This window comes from Diabrotica undecimpunctata, chromosome 4 (assembly GCF_040954645.1).
Source record: "Diabrotica undecimpunctata isolate CICGRU chromosome 4, icDiaUnde3, whole genome shotgun sequence".
NCBI classification, from domain to species: Eukaryota; Metazoa; Arthropoda; class Insecta; order Coleoptera; family Chrysomelidae; genus Diabrotica; species Diabrotica undecimpunctata.
The window spans coordinates 97983579-98001163 of record NC_092806.1 but is presented as its reverse complement, the minus strand read 5'-3'; the positions used below and the strand labels follow the sequence as shown (position 1 = coordinate 98001163).

The window sequence follows — 17585 nt, the reverse complement described above, 5'->3', positions numbered from 1 at the left end:
GAACCGCATACTGCTCCCCTAGTAGCTCTCGTATTTATTAGCAGCTTGTTGCTGCTCTTCTATCTAGTAGCATAATATGATCTGTCTGGTTGGTTGTTTAAACATTCGGTGAGAGCCATGTAACCTTATGAATGTCTCGTTTGGAGGAAAAGGTTGAGCTTACGATCATTCCCTGCTGCGAAGTCTATTAGTAGGCTTCCATGTTCATTAGTTGTATCATGGAAGCTACGCTTACTTATTGTTTTCATGTATTCGGTTTCGTTTCCAATCTTAGTATTCATATCCCCAATTATTATTTTTATGTCATTTTTGGTGAATGATTGTATTTATTGTCTACTTAGATTCATTAGGACGGTAAATATTGATAACTTTAATTTTAAAGAACTTTGATTTAATTATCATCACATTCATTCTCTTAACGGCCAAAAGTCTAGTATATTACATTTTATTTTTATGTCCGCTATAAACACTACTCCCAGCTCTTTACTGCCAGTTGGTTTACTACTTTGTAGAATAGTGTGTGTTCTTATGTCTTTGATTTTATTACCTAGCCGTGGAGCAATTGTGATTTTGTATCTAGATATTTTGTTTAGTAGGTTTCTCTACGCACCAGGTTTACTCAAGGTTTCGATATTCCACAACCCTATCTTAAATTAAATATTTTGTTGCATAAAACAAACAAACAAAAGTTGTTGTATGCAACCAACTAAGTAGTTGGCCCATCACCCAACCATCTTTTAGAGGGCTATTTCTGCCTTCCTCATCGGCGCTGACCCTACCTTCCACGTGGATTGGTTACCCAATCTCCGATAAAGCTGCTCAGGTTTGACGGGGTTCACCTGTGTGATTGAGTCACATCTTTTGATATAAAAATTTGAATTAAGTAAGAGTGGCTAGAGATATTATCAGGAAGCAGCACCTTGTATTGCGTATCACTACTTTTTTGAACACCCTCCTCTAGTGTTACCCTGCCTGTGAAATCTGCTTCATTTTTACTATTGGTTTATTTTAGTATCTTCTTTTTCTACTTCTGCATATATTTTCTCTTCCTTCTTTAAAACTTTTACCCCTTTTTCATGTTTTTCTTTAAGTATACTGCACGTATCTTTAATTAGTTTTGTTTATTTCTTGTTTACATTTATTATTAAACCAAAGCTCATTTCTTTGATGCTTTATAATTATTTCTATTACCATTAACGCCGTTTTCCATGTTAACTTCTTAGTCTTATTCTATTCGTCTCCTATTGGTACCTCTCTCTGTTATAGGAAATCTCTATTAAGTAAATTATTATCGCAATCGCTTTTCTATTTCTATTTCTGGATGTTTCAGGTTGTCACGGTTTAATTTTTCGGTCTTTGGGTGTTTGTTGTTCTATTGTCTATTTACACAGCGTATAAATTTTATTTATATGAGAGAGTGATCCAAACCTCATACTACTTCCCTCCTAGTTATCACATCGATTAACTTGTTATATCCATTGGTGCTAATATTTCTTGTTTCATCCATTCCTTGTTGTTGTTGTTATTGCTGATTTACAAGTTTTCATTTCCCATTGTTTGTATCTATGTTTTAACGTGCCCCATCATTAGTTGTGTTTCATGAGTCTTTTACTTAGAAGTATTAGCGAGCGTATTTTCTATCTCTATTTACAGCTCCGGTTCTATAAGTTTCTTTAGATTTAGTTTTATATTATTTTTAAGCTTTAATTTTATCGATATTGTAGCAATAACTTCTATGGTTTGTAGGTTGTGGTCAGACCAAATATTAACTCCAGGGTAGGTCTTCCAACGGTCCTGTTTTTATAGTGGGTACTATTTAATAAATAGATTACTTGGTTTCTTACAAATTTTTGTCTTGTCAGATTACTAAACAGGACAGTTAAGGGGTTACCTTTAGTCAATTTTTTGTTCAAATGAAAATTAAAGTTATTTATTAATAATTAAACACTGCATGTTGACAAATAATTTAATTTTCTACATCTTCAACATTTTGACAGAATTTCTTAAAAAATAAATAACAATATCTGGGACAGTAAACACTATATAAGACTAGAGCTAATACACTTATCACTTTCAATATATACATAAGTTTTGAACACATTTATTATTTTTTAATCTTAAACTATTTAGAAGGAACACTAGAAATAAGTTCTCTTCTTTTATATACAGGTCCACTTTGAGAGTTTCCAGCTTTATCATCACGTTTGTTTTGAACTGAGGTCGATTCTAACGTTTCAGCATCTGGTATATGCCTTGTTTGATGTCTCGAATCGGTGTATCGCCTCTTGGTATATTTTTTCTTTTCTCTTTCTACTGTTGTGGATTGTGCAGTTTTCGTTTTTGTCTCTTTCATAATTCTTTCAAAATCTGCAGTTTTAGACCTTAAGACTGCATTGCCAATGCTATTTATACTAGGCGTAAATTTTGGTTCCCGTTGTACATCAGTTGACGGGCTATTATATTTTTGTTTAGTAAAAGAAACTTCTCTTTGGTATATCTTTGACGGATCTTTACCATCTTTTACTTGTTGGATTTCTTGTGTTGATGAAAAGGATACTTTTTGAAGGGTAGGTGCAGTTTCTCGTACGATATTACTCTTTAAGATTTTAATTACAGCTTTTGAAGCCTGGGAATCATCGGGAATATAATTCACTGATGTTCTGGTACTATCCGGAGAAGTGGGGGGACTAGATGTCCATGACGCGGCTGAACTGTAAACTCCAGCATCGGCAATGCTACTTGAAACTGATGTGGGAGTGTTTTGAATAGGACTGGAGTAGGTTGTAGTTGATCCAATAGCAGAGTCGTATCCTGGTACTACTGATATGGATCCTGTTATTGGTTGAACGCTAGAAGTCACTGATGAATCACTATCTAAGGAGTGGTTTCGTCTTCTAGGTGGCACTGATGGCGTCCTTATAAGACCTATCGTCATTTGTTGTCGACCGTTCTCTCCGTCTTCTATAAAAGGAATGTCGTCGTCAACATTGTAGGATAAGGACTGGTTTTGTGTATGAACAGGTATTGTTAGACTGGCAGTGATCACACCACTGTTATCCAAAACGTAAGGCGATGACTTTCGTCGCTCGTAAAGTTCATCACTGGATTTCATCATTCTGGCCATATCATCTGTGTGAGTGGAGCTGGTGGATTCTATGGAGGAAGATCTATTTTTGTTAAAACTGTCGTCATCTTTTTGACCCCGTAGTCGAGAGATGATGGTTAGAGCAGATGAAGTAAGACTACCTTCTTTTCCATCTTCTGTTTTTTCTCGACGCCTTCGGTAACTCTTTTCACGAATGCGATCCTTGTGCCTATAAATAAAAAAAAATTATATTTATATTTTTAATAAAATTACAGTAGGATTTATGAATAAATTCTATAATTGTGTATTATTTTGTAAGAATTTTAACTGAAAAGGAAACCAAGGGTTGCATTGTTTGACTTATTGCTATACTAACTAGATACCTATTTAATTTTTCTTCCGGTCTATCACTCTCTGATATCTATATCTACACAATTGCCAGCTTTTTTACATATATCTTTTTATAATTTGTATAATAATAATAAAACACCCAGATGCTTTTATACTTGTAGAAATATAGAATATGCGGTAAGCAGAGAAACCATCAGGTACAATTAATATAAACCCTAAATTAAATTAAATATTCAATTATCATTGATGTTGCTACATGATAATACCAGCAAATTTATAAGAGTGAAAAATCCCAGTTTTAAAATGTTGACACGATTATCTCTAAAAGTCGTCCTAAATAAGCTAGTAAAAGATTTGTATATTATATTTACAAATTAACTATATCGAACTTCTGCGATCTATCGATCTATGTATGTATCGAAATAATAATACGAAAATAAATTTCGATCCTATAAAATTTCTCTGTTTCTCTGTCCGTTCTTCGTGCATCTTTCTCAGTCTTGGATTAAAAAACTGTAATAGATAAAGAAAAATTGAGAACTCATTCCTATTCACTTCCAAGTCAAAAGGTAACATCCATAAATTACGTCGTAGTGAAGAGAGAGGGTGAAACTTTGCTTATTATAATGGTATATGGAAGGAAGAAGGGGCATGCGTTCACATCCGACGTTGTTAAATTATTTATTAAGTGAATTATTTATCTTAATTAACTATTGTTGTAGTTATTTAAAAAAAACCAGAAATAACGCTGAACTAAAAAAAAATTACTTGAAAGGGGGGTCAAGAGTTAAAATTGCCACGTCGACATGAGGGAGGGCCGACTGTAAATGACTTTTTACAAAGAAGGGGAGGAAGGGTTTTAAAAATTCCAAATTTTTTACGACTTGGTTTATGGATGTTCACAACGTAATGACTCACTTGTGGTTTTGAAAAATTAACAAAAAGTGTATAACTCACAAACGACGATGGATTCACTTATTTTGACAACGGATTCGTGATCAGCGACAAAAATACGTGTAAAAATATGTCTCAGTTAACTTCCGATTATAAAAATTTAAAAATCTGGTTTATTTTTAATTACTAATATTTCTGGTCATGTTTGTTGTGACGTTATTATTAATCAAATTGTTGCTTAGTATTTTTTAGAACTTAACTATTGTCTTTACATATTTGGTTTTGCTATATTCTTCTGTTTACTCACAGGAAGTTCTTGTAGCTTTGGTCTTTCAAAACTATCTCATCATTGTAATGTACAAATTGACCAAATCCACTTTCTCTCTGGCCTTAAGATGCGCACTAGTTATTGTGGGCTAGGGTAGGGAGACGCTCAGATTGTTTTAGAACGTATGAAAGTGTACAACCAAAGTGCAGCCGAATATACAAATTTTCGCAATGAATAATTTTATGAAAGAAGAGGCCAATAATGGTAAAGTGGTTATTTCTATAACCACAGTACAAGAATGGGTACACAGCATGAAAATGTCGTTAAGCAGAACAAAAGCATCGAATTACGTCAGTTTTCGGCATTTCGTATGAAATACAAGAAACTAAAGTATCTACAAAAACAATGGACAATTACGACCTATGAGTGACTAGACGAATGACTAAAAATTAGATTATGCAATAAAAAATTGTGTTAACACATAGTTATAAAATGCTTATAAGAAAAATTTGGCTCGTCAAATGGAAAAAGAATTCAGATCCAAAAAACAAACGCAAAACCAAAACAGACATATATTAAAGGAACGTCGCGATATTAGGGATCTTCGACTTAACTTTTTAAAACGAATGAATAAGTACCGCAAAGGAAGCCGTTTAATAATTTATATGGATAAAACTTATATCTATTCTTTGAAGACACATAAAAATTTATGGTCTAACGATAGCCATCAAGGATTGCGGAGACCCGTATCGTTGAGATAACGACTTGTAATAGGATACGCTAGAGGGCAAAACGGTTTTTAGTTCCAAAAGCGAAGTTTATTCTTAAATCAAAAATAAAATCAGACGACTATCATGATGCCATTAACTATGCTGTCGAGTGTACAAACAAAACTAATTCCAAATTTGCCCCCAAGAAGTGAGCTAAATATTGACAATACCCCATACCATAATATTTAATCGGAAAAATGTTTAATAACTGCAAATCTGAACGAAGATATAAAACAGTGTCTGCGAAATAAAGGTATAGTGATAAGGTGGTAAAAGTTCACTTATATAATATAATAATAATGTACAAATTTCGATTTAAAACTTATGAGGTGAATAAAATTTTCTAAGATAAAAGTTATGTTTTGAGACAGTAATATCCCGACTTAAATCCAATTAAACTTGTTTGAACATCACTGAAAAAGTTTGTGGCAAATAAAAATGTTACGTGGAATCTGTCTGATGTAAAAAAGTTTTGTGGTGTAGAAAACTTTGATTCGTTTTCGGCAGTAGATTAGGAGTCCCGTTGTCAACATGCCATGAAAATTGAAACAGCATTTATGGCCCAGAACCCAATATTTTTTATTCACCTCGATTTGATTTTGGTATTTATTTTTACTTTTCTGGAAATATTGTATTTACTATGTCACGGCTAACAAAAATATGTTTCATAACGGTATTATCCAGATTTAAGCAATACAGCTCACATTTCCTATAAGGGGAAGTGACATGGTATGCTGAAGTATCTCCAAAAATTATCATTTTGCACCTGGACGTCGAGAGTAGTACAAATTTCTGCGTGTTGTTGTAAATATGTTTACAAAATCTCGTTGTTTTATGTATTCTAGCAGATTTTCGGGATAAATATACTGTCGGAGTTCTTTGAATTCTTCATTGTTTCCTTATTTATTTGTATTTCCAGATCTATGTACTTGGCGATCTTTTCGTTATATTTAACACGTAGATTATCTTTATTGCAATAAAACTCTGAGAAATGTCTACCTGTTTCCCAACGAAAGGGTTGGGGTTTTGGAAACAGAATTTGGCTCTGCCAATAAATTGTACTCTCATATCCTCGAAGATATATATATATATATATATATATATATATAGAATTAAGTGTTTTTGTATTTACAGTAATTTTTTTAAAATTTTAAACATAAAAATAGTTTTTTCATATATTAAAATAGATGAGAGACCATGACAAATTTTATCAATATTATAATAGATCTTTGTTGATACAACCTCGTTAAGTTTCTCCCTGATGAAGGACATAACCAATGTCCGAAAGCTTGGAATAAAAATTTAAAAGAGTACACATTTCATTTTTATTGCTGCAAACCCACTATTTAACGTTTACTTCCTTACGTTGTCAGCAAATACTTCTGGTTCATTATATATATATATATATATATATATATATATATATATATATATATATATATATATATATATATATATATATATATATATATTATATCGCGTAACCATCGCGTATATGGCGTACAATGAATGTGCGTTATTGTTATGGATCAGTTTATCGATCAGAAATAGATTAAAGAGTTTTTTTTATTATTTTAATATACCCCGGGCATATAAGTTAAAATACAACTCTGTACTTATTTGTAATAGTTAGAATAATAGAAAACATTGTTCCGTGACGGCACCCTGACGAGTTTTTTCGTGAAAGACTGAGTGAATAGTGAAAGGACAATGGCACCCGTATAATTATAGATTTAGGAATAAACTTGTAATTGTATTTTGCGGTGGGAATTTTTCGAAAGTAAATAAGAATTAGATTTAGATATGAGATAACAAGAATTTGGAAACTTATTTCTGTTGAAAAAGGCAAAATTGTTAATGGTTTCTGAAAAGTAATTTGAGTGAAAGTAGTTTATTTGTTTTAAATATCATGTTGGAAATTTTCTAAATCAAAAATAAGTGGGAAAGATGAATTTTTATGATTGGTAAAAAAGGAATGGTGGGAATGAGAGAGTTGAGAGGGTTGTCTGGGAGAGATTGAAAGAATGATTATGTTACCGGCAGACCAGAAGAGAAGACGTGTTTTCGTGTAGTCAATCTGAGTACCAGTGTTTTCGTTTGTTATTGAAAAAGGTGGAAGCTGAGAGCAGATCAAAATCGAGAAGATTAATACCTCTTTTGAGTCTGCATAGTCCACGAGATATAATTGAGAAAGAAAGGAGAATTTGTGAATAAAGAGTACCGGTCAAAAGAGGCTTGGGCTTGTGTTTTCGGAGAAGTAGTTTGCTGGTATGCGGTTTGGATCGATGCTGAGAACGGGAAAGATTTGATGGTAGCCGGACATAATCAATCAAGGAAGGAACTGTGGTTTGATCGAGAGGAGACATCATTGGTGTAAAAAAATAAAGGTCAGTCAAATAATTTAAATGAAAGGAAATTTTAAGATATTCTAATATATATTCTAATATACGAACTAAGATTCCAAGTTTCAAAAAGTTATTTTTTTTGTGAATAAATTATATTATTATATGGTCATTTTTTTTAGTAGATATTATTATAAAACAGATCAATAGATCGTTTGTAATTAAAATTAAATTTAGAGTATAGGAGTTTGTTGGGAAAGATAATTGCCCACAAAAGTTATTTATTAATATTCATCGTATTGCTTATTGAAAATAAATAATAATTTGTGTGCATATTTATGTTGTTTTAATGTTAGTTACGTTTCCTGTTTTATCCCGATTATGAGCAACTAGGAGATACTGAACCCATTAGAAGAGATATATAAAGTAAACTTATTAAAAGAAAATTAAAAAGGCACCCTGAGAATTTTTAATAGTAATTGAATTGTATGACTCTGCATAAATTAGTGAATTAATTAATTAAATAATTGGATTAATTAAATTAGTGTTAATTAATAATAAAACATCATAAAGCAGATCACAACAGATTTTCGAGATAAATGTACTGTCGGAGTTCTTTGAATTCTTCATTGTTTCCTTATTTATTTGTATTTCTAGATCTCTGTACTTGGCGATCTTTTCGTTATATTTAACACGTAGATTATCTTTATTGCAATAAAACTCTGAGAAATGTCCACCTGTTTCCCAACGAAAGGGTTGGGGTTTTGGAAACAGAATTTGGCTCTGCCAATAAATTGTACTCTCATATCCTCGAAGATATATATATATATATATATATATATATATATATATATATATATATATATATATATATATATATATATTTTTAGTGGATTTTCTTGGGCTTAGGTTCATAAAAAAAATTTGATTTGGTACTAAGGCATTTTCATATATTTTTTCGACGTTTCGGCAGGAAATCCATGCCTTTTTCAAGAAGTAATATTGACTAAAAAAACATTTTATGACAGACATAATACGATTTAAAAGTTAAACTTTTGACTTACCAAGCATGTAAAAATTTGTTACTAACAAGTAGACGTCACAATTAAAATAATATTAAAAACATAGGACATACCCACTAAGTCACTACATGTAAAATATATGTTAGATCTAATGTGTTGTTTATTGAAGTTAGTTTATCGTTTAAACAACCAGTTATTTTAACATCATAGGCGTTCTGAGATTGTCTTATTATGTGTTTTTAAATTAAGTTAAAATATATTTTGTTCAAATTTTTGACATCTTTTTTATCATTTATTGCATTATTATTTTTTTTTATTTGTATAGACTCTAGAAGCTCTCTCTTTTTCCTGTTGGGTTCACTTTTTAGGATCTTGGTTTTCTCAAAATCAATTTTTTTTCGTTTTCATGTTTTGTGAGGGCGGTTGAGTTTTTTTTGTCATATTTGTGGGAACGTATTCTTAAGTTAAGTAGCTGACTGGTTTGTCCAATATAAACTCCATCACAATTCGAGCAGGGAATTTCATATACAACATGCGATCTTCTTAATAGAGGGGTTTTTGTTTTTAATCTTGTAAAATTCTTTTTCAAAAGATTGTGCCCTTTATGAGCAACCATAATATTATGTTTGGACAGAAGATTTGCAATTTGTTCTGATAATCCTTTTATATAGGGAAGAGACATATAGTTTTAGGGAAAAGACATATATATATATATATATATATATATATATATATATATATATATATATATATATATATATATAGGTATATATATAGATATATATATATATATATATATATATATATATATATATATATATATATATATATATCTATATATATATTATATCGCGTATATGGCGTACAATGAATGTGCGTTATACAGCAGCGGTGAGAGGGTGACAGGTCCAGTTTCTGGTGCCTTAAAACAAACATGTCGACTAAGGGAAGAAACCCCAACAGAAAATCCTGGTCCTCCAAGCCGAGCCTCGGAATATGGATGGAAACTTACGTAGACGAGACCTGGCAAAAAAAAGGACTTTGAAAATTGGTACTTGGAACACTCAAGCCATAACTCAAAAGACAATAGAAATTTTAACTGAAATGACGAAGCAAAAAATGATAATCATAGTGCTCTCTGAAACCAAAAAGAAAAGCAAAAGGAAATGAACACATTGAAGACTACATTCATGTATGGTCAGGAGTAGAGAAACACGGACACGCTAAATCAGGGGTCTCAATTCTTATAAAACAAATCGTTAAAAAAATATCGCCTCTTTGCTTCAATAATGTGTTAAGTTAAAAAGTACAATTTTACAGGAGCGTCATTTTTAACTTAAAAAAAATTATTGTCTCGAAAGGAATGCATTTTTATAGTCCATCTAATATTAACTATAAGTGTTAACTAATTACGTCTCTGAAAATATTAGATAGGCCTGATGATGTAATAAATTTAGCTAAAAATTTGCATATTTACGAAAAAGGTGATAATATGTCACACTTTTCCTGCAAAAATGTAATAAGACGAATGTTACAAACTGACTTATCACGTTGTTGATGATATTATTTTTTTTATGTTACTGGGTTATACAATAAACAAACGTTGTCGAAATAAAATATTTTAGATTTGAGAATATGTTCTTTATTGAAAAAGTGTAACTATAACAACCAATAACAGAACTACAAGGCAAAATTAAAGTGCAATAATTCTTAAATTAAAATTATTTCTTAAAGGTACTTAATAATGTGTAAAAGTTTAAATTCTAAACGAAATAATTTTATTAAATTACGAAAATGTAACACTGAAAATATTGTCTTTGTCAAAACAAGCAATAACACGTGACTTTTAAAATTACAATGATTCATAAAATGGCCTGTGATATCTTGGAATTAGGTTTTTATTAACCAAATCCATGAGATCCGCTTTTTTCTTTTCAGGCATACCTGGTTTTGCGCTGTATGCATCTCTCAATTCCAAATTGTTGCTCTTTTTCTTTTTATTAATAACTACAGCCTTCTGAAATTGTTTGTCAGCGTATGAATTTTTAAAAAATATAGCATCGGGTTCGCTTTTTTTAAGTTGAATCACCTTTAAACCTGCTAGTTTTACTGTCTCATTATTTTCATCTTTCAGCAAAGAAAAGTTCATTTGATTGCATAAACTCTTCAAGTCAAAAAAATCGGCGAAACACATTTCATTAACATGGAAGGGCTCGCTTTTCTTCCTTGCAGCCTTTACGGCACCAATGAATGCGTCAGGTGTATACATAGGGCCGGATCTTAATTGGCGTTTAATTTCTCTCTCAATTTGAGAATGAGCAGAATCTCCCTCGTTTTGGGTGTGCCCTTTTATCAAATATTTATGCGTTACTGAGTTAAGATTTTCAATTGTTTTTACTGCGTATAGATACATACAGATCATAAATTTATTTTTTTGCTGGCCTGCACAATTATCCGAGTAAAACACAACGTCCAAATTGTTGGATGTTTCTGAAACTTTCTTAAGGTACTTGTAAACACATGTACCGATTTCATTCACACCTCTATGGGCGTTTGACTCATCCCAAACATAGCTTTCAACACAGTTATTCTGAATGTTGTATATGGTTAAATTAAAAATATTCAATTTCGATTTATAGTAGAAGACCGAGATTTCCCCTTTGGGGCACTGGAATACTGCTTGCAAGTCATACACTGCGACCAGAATTTTATTGTCTTTTTTATCATTTTCTTTCTCTATACGTGAGAGAACTTTTTCACTTTGATGTGTTTCGTATTTCTCTTTTATTTGTTGTTTCTCTTCCTCGGTGCTATTTTTATAACCTTCACACACATCACACAAGTCTTTTTTAGGAACAAAAAATGATATGTTGAAGTCTTGAGTAAATATACGGTAGAACATCAAATATGTGGCAAAAGGTACATTTAGTGATTTACACTTTGTAACATAGTCTCTGTGTAGGTCGGTAATCGCTTTGCTGCCATCAATGTAATATCTTTTTGAGTTAGCTCTTATGTAATGAGATTCAATTTTTGGTATTGATTCTATAAATGTTTTAACGCCATTTTTAACGCTTTCATCTACCTTATATCTATTTTCATGACGTCCTCGATTATCTTTCATTGCTGAAATGTTGCTCTCTCTATTTTTCTTCTTTAAGGCCGTTTCAATAGGACGGTTATTAATTGCTAGAGTATTTTTAAAAAATAGTTTACACACTTTAGTCTTTACACCAGCAACAGTTAAAAAGAAAGCGTTGTTATTGCCACGAGAAGGTGCAATATTCCCATCGGCATCTATTTTAACGTGTCTATATTTTGGGATGACTGCTTCAACACTGTTTGCGATAAATGACCACTGTTTTTCGATGTTTCCTAAATCCCAGTATTCTTTAAATAATTGCAAACGTCGCTCCTCTGTGATATTTAACCGACATTTAAAAGCACATTTTTCTCTGCAAGATGGTTTCAATGTTCGTTCTGGAATGTTTTTCTTTGCCTTTAGTGTTTGATAAGATTTTCCACTATTTCTCAGTTTCTTTACTACATTTTTTTGCCAATTATCTTCTTGTCTCCGTCTTTTTTTTCTACTTTATTTGGACTACAATTTGTATTTGTTAACTTCTGTTGAGAGGCACTTATATTTTCTTTATCAGATGGGTCACTTTGTATTGGTGTAAGGTTATTAGGTATCATTTCATAGTCTTCCCTAGGTAGCAGATTCACACTTTCACATAAAATATCGTCTTGATTTACTGTGCTGAATGGTAAATTTTGTTCATCAGAACATGAAGCATTTCTTCGATTACAATGTCTTAGTTCTACATCTTCATAGTCTGGGTCTTTTACGGAGTCGTCGGTATCTGTAAAGAAAATTATGATTAGAATATTATCAGAATTAGATAAAAACATGACATGCTTTTGATTACATTAAATAGAATATTACTAGAATTAGGTAAAAAAAATTAAATGCTTTTGATTACATTAAAATGAACATTAATTGAATACATAAAATTACCTTCACTGAAAGAACTACTACTTGATGAGCTGGTTGACGAGTCACTAGACGAGCTACTGCTAGTCGAATTACAACGAGTACGATTCGGAACTGTTAAATCAACTTTTTCTTCTGTTAACATTGAGTCCTCTATGTTTGAAGTTCCATTCTGTATGTTTAATGTTGTGTCATTATCTAAAAAACGGTACGTCAAATTTAATAATATTATATAATAGAAGATAAGAATAAATCAGAAGATAATAGTAATAAAAGTCATATACGCGAACCTGTTAGGCATACCGTACCTGACACAGATATTTAAATTTTACACAAGTTTTCGGTCAATCGTAGCCAGAATCGGCGATAAATGACAGCAAAACCTATCGTCTAATGGGTGCCTAAATAATTCGTAGATAACTAAAACTTACATACCTGTACTACTCATTAGAACGGAATTGTTCGATTTCTCGGTTGCCATTACAAGTTCAAGGATCCTCTTAGATCGCGATTCCATCTGAAAAAATAAGTACATACTAGTTATTTATTTTAGTATGAACAATGTAATATTTAAAAATAATCCTCATAAAAATATTGTTTTTTTCTGGAAGAACGAAACATCAGTATGTATCTTGATCTTGTTTTTTGTACTGGGAAAACTTTTATCATATACAACGTGGTATCCGTAGATAACACAAAGCAAAGTTTATATATTTTCAGCAATAGTGTGACACGAAGATATATACCAATTCACACTCCAAGGACATTTTTCAACAACACTGTTTTAAAATAGACATATCACACTATAGAATAAAAAAATAATATTGAATGAATACATACCTTTGCAATCACAATGTAATATTGTGGTGATATCACGTTCTTGTCGAAAAACTAGTGCACCTTCCTCTTCGCGCGCGGAGTGACAACTGTCTTGTCTCGTTGTTGAAACAAAGCACTTTGAAGAAAGAGATAGCGTGACATCGCAAAGTAGCACCTTTCCGTTGTCTCTTTTCCTTATATATTTGCCATTACTCACTGAATAGATACCGCGTTTTCGGAGAAAATAAAGTTTGACACGGCGGTTTTAATTATCAAATAAAAAAAAAATTGAGTTTTTGCACTTGTCACGTTATTGAAGCAAAGAGGCGATATATAAAAGATTATGTGTACATCCCTGAAAGAATTCTGACAGTTACTGTCACATTGTACGGCATCGAAACAATAGTTGTTGGAGTCTATACGCCAACAGACGATTCAAATCAACAAGTTAAAGATTTCTTTTATAAAGAGTTATCAAACATTTGTGATAAAATATAAAGGCATCAAGAATAATAATGTTCGAAGACCTAAATGCCAGAGTAGGTTCTCAAATAGGCGATGACGTGGTGAGACTGCACGGGGAAATAATTAAAAATGGTTCAGGGGACAGCTTAGTTGAGTTTTGTCAACTTTTTGGTTTAAAAATAATGAATACCCAATTCCAACATAAAGATATTTATAAAAACACTTGGGAACGACCTTCACTCCAACAGAACTCGATCATAGACTATATAATAATGAGATAGAAATCAAAATTTCAGTGCCAAGACTGCAGAATAAAAATAGGATCTAACTGTGGGATAGATCACTACTTTCTTTTAGCTAATCTTTTGTGCTCCTTTAAACAATACTTCAAACAGAACACCGAAAGTCAGAAATGCAATGCTACACAGTATAAAACGCAGAGATTTAAATTGAACCTTTTATTCCAACCAAGTATTAAACATCATTTTCAATCTAAATTAGAAAAAGAACTAAATGAAATGGAAAGAAATATGGATGTAGAACAAGAATACAATAACCTCAAAACGATAATAAAAAAGATTGATTATGAAGTATTATTAACAGAGAACAACGACAAAAAAACACCACGAACCACCATGGATGACAGAAAACGTAATAGAAATGATACAAGAAACAAAAACCAAATATATAAGAAATGGCTAACAAATAAAATATCTAGCAAGGAATGTGTCCAAGTTGACAATTTAATTGGTGGTTATTGACAGAGAGATAAACAAATAGTAACATTAATACTATTAACCACGAGGTCCGTACTGCGTTAATTAAAATGAAAAACGAGCGATCTCCAGGACCTAGAGATCGCTCGTTTATATACTCGAATATAGCTATAGAGTTACTTAAAGCAGGAGGTCCACTCCCAATAGAACGAATAACTTTTCTAATGAATCAATGCTGCTCAACAAATTAAAGTATCATCTGAATGAAAAACCTCTCATCAAGTGTCCATCTTTAAAAAGGGTAATTGAAAAGACCCTAACTGCCAAAGAGGATTAAGTGTCCTGCCTACTTTCGAGAGATTGTTTGGAAAGATTATTAATGGAAAAATACAAGATTCTTATGATCTAGAATTTATGATAAAGCATCTATATAGAGAATATGTAAAATGGGGGTTACAAGTGAGCATGAAGAAAACAGAATATTTAGTTATCAATTCAGATGCAAGGTTTGAAGTGTTGATAGACAAGGATGTGGAAATCAAACAACTGGAAAAATTTAAATATTTAAGTGCACTCATTGATAAGAACGGTTTAGGAGAAACCGAAATTAAACACCGAATTAATCAGGGACGTAAAATTGTAATATGTCTGAACTCCTTATGGTGTTATCGCAACATTTCCAAAAGAAACAAAAAAAGAATAGGGCAAACCATGGTTGAATCAGTTTTTTGTTATGGCTCTAAAGTTTGGACATTTAATGCAGACCTAAAGAGAAGATTGATTGTTGGCAGTTAAAATGGATTATTTGAGAAGTGCTAGAACATCAAGGCAGGAAAGGAAGACCAACGAATCTATAAGAAATAACATGAATGCTACAGAAACGGTCATTGATAGAATAGAAAAAAGAGGTTTAAAATGTTTTGGACACTTATTGAGAATGCCTGACGAACGTTGGCCCCAAAAACTTCACAGATGGAAGGCCCCAGGAAGAAGAAAAAGAGGTAGACCTTGACCCTCATGGATTAAAGAAGTGATTAGAAGTGATTATTTCGACCAAAAAATAATTTATAAATAAGTTCAAATTATTGGGTATAGTGGTCTATAATAAAAATCTTTCTTTTTTCTAAATTACTCAATATTTCGCTATTTATTTAAAACTCCTGAGGAAGCTTTTAAATAAATAGCGAAATATTGAGTAATTTAGAAAAAAGAAAGATTTTTATTATAGACCACTATACCCAATAATTTGAACTTATATATATATATATATATATATATATATATATATATATATATATATATATATATATATATATATATTACTGTTGTTAGGTATCGCTACATCAATTAGTGGTTTGTCTAATTAATTTATGAATGTGAGCACAGTGCGGTCTCAGTACAGCTTTTAGTTGACATTCTCAAACATACTCTCAGGGACGTGTTGATAATATGGGAGGTGGTTGGTTTGGGGAAGTTCCAGTTTGTTAGCTATCTCTGAATGAAGGATTTGTCATGCCGTTTCTTATATTTAGTTGCATCAAATGCCTGGCAGCCACAGATAAGACGTTGGATGGTTTTTGGTTTTGACATACATATTGGTATTTGTCGTTTTGAACCTGAGGGTCATTTAAGAATATATTTCAGGTAATTACGATTTTATTCTTATTATTATTGTATTACCTTATAATTTCACATATAAACCGAACGTGTTGTGTTACCAATAATTAAGTATTTCACTCATTTATTTCACAAAGCATAAAATTACTGCACCGGCTATACGTAAACACTGATAATACAGTGACTCGTCACTCGTCAAATACGAGACAATCTTGTCTGCCTTTGTTTCTATGCTCTCTCTTCTTGATTTGCGCATATCATGGCTAACGTGAAATTGGGCAACTTGTACGTGAATTTAAAATTCGGTTTCACTTAAAAAAAACTTGTGTATTTATACACGCTTATAAAATTTTTCTAGCAAAAAATGATTTTTCCTATTTCTTATTAAATTATTATTAAAATGATTTGCAAAATCAATACACATTGTCTAAAATTATATTTAATTTAATTTCTATTGTGCTGAATTACAGTTGAATCGGTATAGTACCTTCCTCGTATATTTTTTTCTCGTTATCACTTATAGATTTGTCGTAGTGCAAAGAACATTAACTTATCTGAATCTTATGGTGATGTTTTTATGTTCCTTACACAAACGTAGTATTTTTTTAACTTACCTAATTCTCATTCCAACGTTGGGTCCACCAGTAGCTGCGGCTTCATGCAGGAACTCCTCTCTTGAATATGTTTTCTTCTGTTCTGCCAATTTGCTATCAAAGATACTGTCAAGTGGCGGATCATGGGCCAGTGTTACGGGAGTCCATGGCGCAGAATTGCTTTCGCTGTCTAATTCTTCCACAGATCTAACCAGTAAAAAGTAGTTTAGATTCAAATAAAGTTTGCATTATAAAAAGTCTAAGATTATTATAAGGCATCTTTTTTAGGGACATACGATTTAAAGCAGCTTTTTTATTTCTAAATTTAGATAGATTTCAGATCTATTTCGCCTTTCGGATATGTCTTATGTCCCTAATTAATTTATTTTGTCCTAACAAAAAGTAAATTTTTCACTTGACACATTGTATTGCGTTGTGTATTGACGATTTTTGTATTTTTATATTTATTTTTTAATATAGTTTATTTTACATGACGCTTTTCCAGCTTTTTTATCCATCTAGCAAATAAATTACCTCGAGTCTTTCACACCAGTATGAAATTTCGACTATTACATCATCGTCCGTTACAAAATACGAAATACTCATTTAAGTTGGGGACAAGAAATAGTAACATGAAATCTTACTAATC

The 17585-nt window shown here is 31.6% G+C and overlaps 1 protein-coding gene across 1 annotated transcript in view; it reads right to left on the bottom strand.

Annotated features, from left to right (window-relative positions):
• Nucleotides 1-1962: 1962 nt before the first annotated feature.
• The window catches only part of RhoGAP102A (Rho GTPase activating protein at 102A), a 147016-nt gene continuing 131393 nt past the window's right edge, over nt 1963-17585 (bottom strand). Inside the window, exons 9-10 of the mRNA XM_072529968.1 lie at nt 16958-17143; nt 1963-3314 (exon numbers count right to left, since the gene is read on the bottom strand). Of these exons, the coding sequence (XP_072386069.1) occupies nt 2123-3314; nt 16958-17143 (1378 nt within the window). The 3' untranslated portion in view covers nt 1963-2122. The remainder of the gene's footprint in view (nt 3315-16957; nt 17144-17585) is intronic.